General features: G+C 34.7%; 1 protein-coding gene across 1 annotated transcript; it reads left to right on the plus strand.

The window, feature by feature from the left end:
• The first annotated feature begins 1,667 nt into the window (after positions 1 to 1,667).
• On the plus strand, positions 1,668 to 7,674 carry LOC103448202 (ATP-dependent 6-phosphofructokinase 5, chloroplastic). The gene is made up of 13 exons (XM_008387455.4): positions 1,668 to 2,186; positions 2,263 to 2,353; positions 2,639 to 2,712; positions 3,377 to 3,488; positions 4,574 to 4,669; positions 4,835 to 4,936; positions 5,039 to 5,113; positions 5,547 to 5,687; positions 5,849 to 5,965; positions 6,055 to 6,159; positions 6,437 to 6,517; positions 6,874 to 7,002; positions 7,142 to 7,674. Exons 1-13 carry the CDS (start codon positions 1,891 to 1,893, stop codon positions 7,307 to 7,309), a joined length of 1,587 nt encoding a protein of 528 aa, XP_008385677.1. The 5' UTR covers positions 1,668 to 1,890; the 3' UTR covers positions 7,310 to 7,674.
• Positions 7,675 to 10,860: the final 3,186 nt, after the last annotated feature.

Below are 10,860 nucleotides of genomic sequence, written 5' to 3' on the forward strand. Positions count from 1 at the left end.
TCATCAAATCTTCCTCGCAAGGTAACTCCCAAATTATTTCTTCCAAATTATATTAATTAGCTAATTAATTGATTTATTACTCAATTAATTTATTAATTAGCTAATTGATTGTAATTAACACCAAAAAACACCAAATGTGGTCGATCCCCATTCTCCTAATAGGGCCGGCCACACCCCTATAAATACCACCTCATTTTGTCCAAAAACCTAAGTTGAATCCTCTTGCAAAATTCTCCAAACACTTTTCCCTCAAAATTCTAACTTTGGCATCAGAGGTTATTCGGCCAAAGCCCCCCCTAATTGGTCATGGGCGCGTGAGGCTCTTGGCCTTGACCTAAGGTGTTAATTGTTTTTGCAGGTGCATTTTCGTCCAAGAACAAGAATGAAGAAAATTTGCATCCACAGTAATTAATAACATCTCACATGGTATGAACAATGATTAGGTCAGCCATCTTGTACATGCAATGCCAGAGTTATTACGATCACATATCTAATGGAAGGATTTTATCTTTAACTTATGGTTGAAACTATAGAAAAGTGTCATGCTTAAGGCTAGTTTGGGATTATTGTGCCTTAAAAGAAAAAGGGGTGCGCTATCCACACACCACTTGATAATTTATGTATGTTGATCTTCATTAATTCATCCGATTCAACTGTTGAAAATTAAAAAGGTGTGTGAAAAGTAAAATGGGGTGTGTGGATATCACACCCCAAGAAAAATTGTGTTTTTTTTTTTTTACTTTAAGAATAATCAACTGTCAAATAAAACAATTGAGTGTTGGATAAACTGTATGATCTAATATCTAGGCTAAGATCTAATATGATCAAATTCAACTGTAAAAAAAAGGAAAAAAAATCTAACGGTCCAAATTTACACCCAAAGGCTAAAGTAATTAAAAAAAAATCTTTTTTGTTTCATATTCTTTCATAGTGTTTTACGAGTTTCATGATGTCGGTTTAGTGATTTTTCAACATTTTTCAGAATCTAAATATTTTTAGGTTAAAATGTTCATAAAATTAAATTTGAATTGTCTACATAATTTTTTTTTAAAGTTAATTTAAGAAAAAAAATTATCTTAAACTCATTCTTTAATAATCTCATGCTAAACTTTAGAGAAGAAAAATTGTTTCTGGCTTAAAACTGGAGATGATCTTAGAGCGAACATTTAAAGGAGTTTTTTTTTTTTAGTACAACAATATGTTTTCAAGAGAAGGGAGTTCGGCTAAGCCACACGATATACAACTTAATTTGGTTTGAATTCATCATCTACAAGATTCGAACCTAAGATTTTTTAGGTGCAAGTGAAGATAAATACCACCGTAGTACCAAGTGACATTTAAAGGAGTTAAATACATGTAGATCTATTAATTTAAAGGAATTTTATTTTTCTACTAAATCAAATTTAACAAATCTCCGACGAAGAAAAAAAAACTAATGAAAAGGGTTTGAAAACTTTAAGTTTAATGATAAGGACAAAATAAAGGGTAAAATGAATAATAACATATTTGACTTTTTAGTGTAAAAATGTAATTTTTCGTTAAAATAAATAGTACCGTTAAAATAAATAGTACCTTCAGTTTTTCGTTAAAACTTTTAAGAAAAAAACCTAATACGTGTAATTCCTAGAAAAGCAAAAAATAAATAAAGAAAACAAAAAAGCCGGCTTTCGCAAACGTTGAAAAAGCCGAACAGCAGAGAAAGCCAAAAAAGAAAGAGAAAGGCTTTGACAGCTTGGACTTGAAAACCTCCTGCAGCCTGCTAATAAGTCAGCTCGTACGGCCCTCCGTCGTTGCTTTCTATTTTCCCTCCTTAATTATTTATTTACTCTCTCTCCTCTCTCTCTCTGCAAATTCTTCCAACTCTCCAAACTTGAAGAAATCTTCAGTTTTATGGCCACTCTCTCCCACGCGATCGCCCCGCCGGGACTCGGCCTCCACCGCCGCGCTTCTCACGGATTCTCTCCGCCGTCTCTGAGACTACTGACTACTTCCAGTGGAGTCACCAAGAACAGCAGCCGCGTCTTCAATCAGAGCAAGAGCCATAGCCGGCAGCAGATCGATTTCAGTGATCCCGACTGGAAATCCAAGTTCCAGAAGGATTTCGAGAAGCGGTTTAACATCCCTCACATCACTGATGTCTTCCCTGACGCCGTTCCCATTCCTTCCACCTTCTGCTTACAAATGAGGTCACTTTATTCTTCTTTTATTGTTTGAATTTATTTTTGACTTTTAGTTGGGAGGGCCTCAGATATTGTGTTGCAGGACTCCGGTGATTGAAGACTTTGCAGGTGGGTACCCGTCGGACGAAGAGTGGCACGGCTACATAAATAACAATGACCGGGTACTCCTTAAGGTAAATAAAGCAATTCCATTTTCTAATATCTTTCAAATGTTGTAAAAATAATTTGCCATCTGAATCTTTTTGAATCACTATAGAGCACTATATAGTATAAGAGAACTTGTGAGAAACTTATGTATTTGCACCTTCAATCTATTAGGAGAGTACCCTTTTCGTTTTTTCGATTTTCGTTGCTCTTGGGTTGAACCAATTGAATGGTGATGGTTTATATGACTCTCATGCGAGAATCACTAAAGACTACTGTTTGCGTGTGTGTTTTTTTGTCTTTAATATGTGCAGACCATATACTACTCGTCGCATACGTCTGCTGGTGCTGAATGCATTGATCCTAATTGTACTTGGGTGGAGCAATGGTAAATATTTCTCTCAACTTACCCTTGTTGTTTGTGGATGAAGTTCTGAGCGGCAATAAGTTGAAGATCGGTTTAATGATACTGATTTTTAGATCGGTCATGTTTTGTGCCTTGGATGTTTTCCAGTGAGAAGTAAAAAACAGAGCGTTTCTGTGAGTTTTGGTTGTGGACGTGGGACCGCTAGGTCAATGGTTCTAATAGTTCCGGTTATGATAGGGATTTGTAGTCCTGTTGCAGGGTGAGAGCTCAAAAGGATGCTTAATAGTGAGCCGCTGGAATGGCGGTTTCCTCATTCATGTTCTCTTTGTAGTTGTAGGGATTTTAAAGCAATAGATGTTTTTTTTTTCCTTCGAATTACCACGTTTCTTTTTTATGAGTTAATCGAGTGTAGTAGCTTCTATTTCTTTCATCGGCTGATGGTCATCATTTTTACTCTATGTAAATTCAGAAAGGAGCATACATGCTTCCATATGTATTTTTCAAAGTTTTCTCCATTTGGGCTATGATAGGTCTTCAAATAATTGCAACTTGAATGTATTCATATTATTTAACTTTTTATTGATCTCTTGGTACATGCGTACGTTAGCTTGCTTAGCATAGGTGACGCTAGTTTTTCAATTTGAAAACTGTAATTTGTGCTGAATATGATAATGAAAATTTCCAGGGTTCATCGTGCTGGGCCTCGGGAAAAAATATATTTTAAACCAGAAGAAGTGAAAGCAGCAATTGTAACATGCGGAGGGCTCTGCCCTGGTCTTAATGACGTCATCAGACAGGTCATTATCATCACACCAAAATTTTAAATTTTTTTAGTTTTCTTGTGGCTTTTATCAGCCCTGGCCTTGAAGTTCTATTTGATGAAATTGGTATGTTAATAATTCATGATGTAGTAGTAGAAACTGTAATTTAAAGTTCTGATATAACAACATATGCCATTTTCACATTCTGTTATAGGAGTATAGGACAAACAATGGGCGTTTCTGTGTATGAGTATGGTGAGTTTAGCAGATGGTATAAATTTTGGTAGTAAGAACTTTAGAGAAAATAAGAAGATTTAGGATTGCTGTATTGCAGAAAAATTATACGGAGAAAATGATCAGAAAAGTTATGTAGAGAAAAATGAAAAGAAGAGAGAGAAGAAAAGTATAGATGTAGCAGTCCAAGCGTAAAGCCTTACAAAAATAGTTTATTGTCATTCACCAGATATTATAGGCTACAAAGAGAACCTCAAAAGACTCATGGTAGTACTAAAACGCACCTATAATGACTAGAAGACTTTTGAAAACTTAGAACAGATTGAGTCTGAGACCAAAACATATTGACTCATATTTGATCTTGACAATAACTTTAAGTTTGACATTTAGACTAACTCTTATGATATTAAGAGATGGATCAAATTTACACTACCTTAAGTGGACCGACACTTCAGTGCCATTGAATTTCTCATTGTACGGTCAACAGAATATAACACGCTTAACAAGCATTTGAATTGCACAATGTCTTCTCATATTCCAACTGAATAAGTTACTATATGTGATATGCCCAAATAAAGCAATAAAATGCAAACAAACAAACCTGCCAACAGGCAGACCTCCCAATCTGAGTACTTGTGGGTTTTTTTTATACATTGTAGACTTGAACTTTTCATTCTTTTAGTAATGGTGTTTTGGTCAGTCAAGTATTTGTGATCTTAAGCTTTACAGTACATTGGTAAGGCAAAAAGTTTAATTATATTGTGGAGTTACTTACCAACTACATGATTGGGGCTTAGCATCTTTCTTCCCTGATTGTTTTCCTTTTCAGCTCCAAACCTTCATACTTATTTCTGTTGTATTTGACATCAAACGTATACATTCTGCAGATCGTCATTACACTTGAAATATACGGTGTCAAACAGATTGTGGGGATTCCTTATGGTTACCGCGGGTTTTCTAACAATGAATTAGCTGAAATGCCAGTAAGTTCTTGCTTTTGTCCTTGCAAGTAGCTGTCTAATATGAATCATTCAATCAACAATTCTCTTGCAGCCTTTCTATGCTTCTAAGATAAATATATGTTTCCTATATTTCGAAAATGCATTTATGTTGTAGACTAATATGTTGAAACTGGATTTGATTATCAGCTATCTAGGAAAGTGGTTCAAAATGTTCATCTTTCTGGTGGAAGCTTGTTAGGAGTTTCACGTGGAGGTCCCAGTGTTAGTGACATTGTGGACAGTTTGGAGGTGATTACTTGAAAGCTTCTTTTAAGAAATTGGTAATATTGAAGCATCATGATTCCCCTATAATTCAGTGTCATGATATATGTATTTGCGTGTTGATATCAGGAAAGAGGGATCAACATGGTTTTTGTTTTGGGTGGAAACGGCACACATGCTGGAGCCGATGCAATACACAATGAGGTTGGTAAGCTTAGAATCTGTACCAACCTGGTACATTATGTTATATGTTGAATCTGGTATTCATTCATTATTAAAAAAGAATTTCCTAACATGGCCTTCATAGGACTCGTGTAAGATATTCTTCTTTCGAGTTTTAGTACAATGTCTCTTACATGACAATGACCAAAGAAAATAATAAGGAAAACTTTTGGGAAGGAATGAGTGCACTGTGCTATAGTTTGGGATAGTCTGTCTGTTTATTACTATTAAAATGTGTTAGCCAATACTGGTAGAGGCTGGGAAATTATGTACTGGATATATATTCTGGGAGGATTTTCGTAGAGAGTCTCATTTGTGACAATCATATAGTTTGCAAGTTGTGAATGCTTGGTTCTTTCATTTGCCTTAATTTTTATAAGGTCTAATTGTTTTATGGTTCCTATTTTGCTTTTAGTGCCGTAAAAGACAGTTAAGAGTGGCTGTAGTTGGTGTGCCGAAAACCATAGACAATGATATTTTGCTGATGGACAAAACTTTTGGTTTCGATACAGCTGTTGAAGAAGCTCAACGGGCAATAAATTCAGCATACATTGAGGTAGAAGTTATGATATGTATTGTTTCTTATGTTAATTATTCAATATCATTTTCCTGTCATGCGTGGGTTTATGTTTCTGCGAGGGTTCTACACTTGTACTTAAATTTCCTGGCAGTGATGTCTACATGATATGCTGATCTTTCTCCTCAATCTTGTAATAGGCACATAGTGCTTACCATGGCGTTGGCATTGTTAAATTGATGGGTCGTAGCAGTGGATTCATAGCAATGCATGCATCCCTGGCTAGTGGACAAATTGACATATGTTTGATACCTGAGGTACTTAGACTGGACCCGTGCTAATGATATATGCTATTTTCATTTATTTCCGACCCTCCACTGATGCTAGTGATATATGCACATCCAAGGTACCTTTTCAAATACATGGCCCTCATGGTATTTTGCACCATCTAAAATACCTAATTCAAACAAAGGGATCAGCTGTGGTCTGCGTAGCAGAGGGAGCAGGGCAGGTGAGTCGGAATCATAATTTGAAGTCTTGTTTTATTTTGTAGGTCATTGTATATGTAACTTATTATGTTAACAAAAAATAAATAAAAAAATAAAAAAAAATATTTGTTCTTTTGGTTACCAAAAACTTATGTATTTAACCTAAAAAGATACTGATCATTTCTTTCTTCCCTGGATTTCATGTCTAAATTATTAATTTTTTTCTTTGATTTCTGTGGTTGATATTTTTCTTGACTACATGGTGAGATTGTTGAGTTCTGTATGGTTCTTTTCATGCAGAATTTAATAGAGAAAACCAATGCTACTGATGCATCTGGAAATATGGTATATGGGGATATTGGCGTACATATTCAGCAAGAGGTTGGTGATTGTGTTTTAATGCAATAATGATTTCCAATGCATTTGAGAACTCAGTTTTAGACTTGCAGCATACTATCCGTGGTTTTCGACCTCAAATATGAAAAAACTATACGGGTATAGATGATGATTGCATCCAGTAGGCTATGAGTCTCATTAGGACTTTTAATATGCTTGTGTACTTAAACGGACAAAAGTAGGATCAAGACACAGAACGCAGTCATAGTAATTGACCATTTTTGTTTCTTTTCATAAGAAATATCTGATAGTCTGATAATGCAATTCCTCTGATTTAATTGTTTTGTTCGTAATTTGGATGAAACATTTTTGGTGTCTATAACCATCTATTCTTCTGCCAGACAAAAAAGTATTTTAAAGAGGCTGGTGTTCCCGTTGACGTGAAGTATATAGACCCCACATACATGATCCGTGCGTGTCGTGCAAATGCATCAGACGGAATACTTTGCGCTGTATTAGGGCAAAATGCTGTGAGTCTCTTTTCTCCATCTCTCTTTCTCAAACACCCGTACATGCACTCGCACCTGCGCGTATATTTGCACAAGACCATTTCCTTCCTTTTGTATCTCATATGAAGTTACGTTGAATATGTGTTCCTGGATACAACAGGTTCACGGGGCGTTCGCTGGATACAGTGGAATCACAGTTGGCACTTGCAACACTCATTATGTATACCTTCCAATTCCTGAGGTCATATCTCATCCCAGGCTGGTGGATCCGAACAGCCGAATGTGGCATCGTTGCTTGACTTCCACAGGTCAGCCGGACTTTATCTAGCTACGTAGGCGTCATTAGCCTCAGTTTTGAAAAATACAAATTTCCAAGAGTAAGTTGTAAGCAAAAAGAAATAACCAACATCAGAAGGAATCTGGTTTGGTCGCGCATGCTGCGGAAGAAATAATACAAAACGATGAAGACATTCCCTCCGCTAAATGTCTAGTGTATAGCATATGGCAGCTTCAGAGTCGTCTTAATTGTTTTGAACGTTAAAGCACTTGATGCCTGGTTCGTAATGTACATCATTTGTTGTATCCTTACAAGTCGTTCAAGTAATCCGAACGAGGTTACTGATAAATTGAACCAGACCAAGCATATACTTGATTCAAATACATAATTTAGTTTTAAGGCTTGGGATGCCTACACTTACAAGTCGTTCAAGTAATCTTAGAGACCGCTCGGTATTCTACTAAAAAAAATAAAAAAATCATCCTTTTAAAAAATATGTTCCAAGACCATTTCTTATGAGCAATTTTTAACAAGATTCAAGGAATTGTTTGGTATAAAATTTAGAGTGTTTTGGAGTTTTCACAGTTAAAATTAAAAAAGAAAATGCAACCATCAACTTGTTGGTGGAGCTGACGAAGGAGAGCAAGAAAAGACTGGATCCGAAGTAAGAGGGAGAAGACAGTGGATTAGAGGAGAGGGGGGGATCTGGCGGGAGAGTGGAGAGCAGCGAGGAGACAAAGAAGAGAGCGGAGAGAGAGAGGGGGGGGAGGACCTGACGTGAGAGTGGAGAGAGCAGCGAGGAGACAGAGAAGAGAGAGACAAGAGAGATAGGACTATCTAGGGGTGGGCATTAAAATCATGAAAGGTAGAACCGGATCAAAACCAAATTTAAAAATAATTGAAAAAATTGTGTTAACAACAAACTGATCAAGCCCGGTCTAAAAACGAGCTGAACCGGTCAGATCGGTTCTGGTTTTGGTTATTATCAGATCCGACCTGAACCGAATTGGACCTTATTTTTAATTATTTTTTATTTTAAATATAATCTTTTAGGCCTTTATTTTTATCTGTCTGTTCAGCCCAGATATAAAAAAAGTCCAAATCCAAAGCTCCCAAACTTCAGCCCAAATAACTTTAACAATACCAACCAAGTTAGAAATCTAGTTAAAGTTTTAAACCTTAAGTAATATTAAACGGACCCTTAGTTGCTATGGTGTGGTGGTGTTCCACCAAATGCTAAACTTTTCTCAAATTTAAGACAATTACAACAAAAACGCTTGAGCAGAAGTGCTTGCAAAGTAAGCCTTCCGCAAACAACTTCTACAATATAGAAGTATCCTTCTTTTATTTTAAGTGAAACGATTCGGTAGAATTATCCTTAATGTTTCTTGAGGCTGCATTGCGCATGACAATCAAATTAAATTGACTCATCCAAAAAGATATACTAATTAACAATAATAAGTTAGTGTCTTGGTTTTGACTGGTCAAAAACATGTGCCTCAGCTCCTCTAGAACTTTGCAATTTAAACATAAGCTTATTGTTTGATTCTGATTGGCTAATAACAAATGACTGTTAAATGACTTGTTTCAATCTAAAATCCTATAAGAATGACTTACACAAGTGTACTGTTATGTGGCATCTTGGTCTAATAATGTATTAATATGCGTGAGATTTTCTTTACACATCATATTTAGTAGATCAAAATGGTATAATAACGGTGAACTTGTTCTATTTAAATTATCTTCTTGCCGTTGAGGGTTTTAAGTAAAATGAGCCATTGTATACTTAAGTTTTTCACAATAATTCATGTGAGTTTGTTTTTATGTGTAGGAATCATACATATTGAGTTCAATTATTATAATTATATTTATTTAGAGGAAATTGTAAAAATTATCTCTTAACTTTAATTCAATTATACTAATGATCTCTCAAATTAAAAATTTGTGACCATTGATCCCTTAACACGTGCAAGTATGGTTCATTTCGTCAATTCCGTTAGAACTTCCATCAAAATGAGTTACGTGCCACACATGTGAGACCGAATCAAAGGCAGATATGAAAACCAAATGAGAAAAAATGTAGCAATAATCTCTCAACTTTAACCCAATTGTAGTAATGGTTCTTTCAACATGACGGAATTCTAATGAAGTTGACAAAAAAGACCATAGCTGCACGTTTTAATGAATTAAGGGACCAATGATTATGGATTTTTAATTGAGATACCATTGCTCCAATTGTGTTAAAATTTAGGGACCATTACTACAATTTTCTCATTTATTTATAGTGAGACCAATCTATTTATTCTTTGCCCCTATTTACGAATGGTTTTTTTCTTTTTTTCTTTTTTTTTTCAAATATTTGGTCATTTATTGTCTATATATAAATCAAACTCATGAGTTCAATATATGAAATTGAAGAATTAGAATCACCCCCATGAAATCAAATTTTCAACTCACTCTAAGAGTTTGAATCCAATTTTCTAAACCATTGTGCCCTACTCCATTTCTTTTATTTTTATAAGAAATGTGTGCAATGTGAATATTATAGAGTGCTAATAAAAGTTCCAAATACTGGGCTCTTTAGTTGGCATTTCTAAATTTCTGCTAATGACAGTTTAATATGTGTATATCTCATTTTGTGTTTGTCAAGAGATATTTTAACATATATGTCAAAAGAAAATAACACTTTCCGGGAAATAAACAATGTCCATAATATATTAGCAATGGATGCGACATTGGGATCCTAAGATACATGATCAATGAATGCAAATACTCTTAAGATGATTTAAGTTTTTTGGGTAGGGTAATGTTAAGAAGATCAACTTTTTAAATTAAATTTTGTGAATCATATGACGTGGTTGTTGATTAATTAGATTATTATTTGAATGTTGATTACCGTGCTTATTTTCTATTGGTGACACATTATATAGTTTTTAAGTTTGCTCTAAAAAGTTCGTCTACCTAGCACTACGTTTTTGAGTAATGGTATGTATACCCACAACATTTTTCATACCAGATTTGTATCTCTTTCTAATGGAGGTAGGACCCATCAGTAATGTGAATGTCATCTCTATTTGAGAGGTGATAAAAATGTGGTATGAAAAACATGGTAAAAATAACATTTTTTAAGTTTTATAATACTTTTCTCCTTGTAGGGGCAACATACATATCTTACCTCTTACGAATCATGCATTTTCACTGTATAAATTTCGTAATCATAATCACTCAATTTGTTAATCTCCAATTGAAGATCTTTCCTACATAAAAATCATTCCAATCAAAGATCATATGGTCATCCAAAAGTATAAGGTAAATGGACGATTCATCATGAATATATTACTTGGTACTTACACAGTCTATTTGTTCCATGCATTTAAATGCCTAAACGGTCTCTTATTAAAATGATTTTTTTGTAAAGATAATCTTCAAATGAAGATTAAGAAACTGAATGGTTACAGTTATGAAATTTATATCATGTTATTTGTAAGTAGTGGGATACGAGTGTTCTCCAATAAAGAGATACAAGTATTATCATTTGCATTAACGGGTGAGAGATTTGAATGAAGTAATACATGGGTTAGCCATAATAAATTTCATTTAAA

This window comes from Malus domestica, chromosome 01, assembly GCF_042453785.1.
Source record: "Malus domestica chromosome 01, GDT2T_hap1".
Taxonomy (NCBI): Eukaryota; Viridiplantae; Streptophyta; class Magnoliopsida; order Rosales; family Rosaceae; genus Malus; species Malus domestica.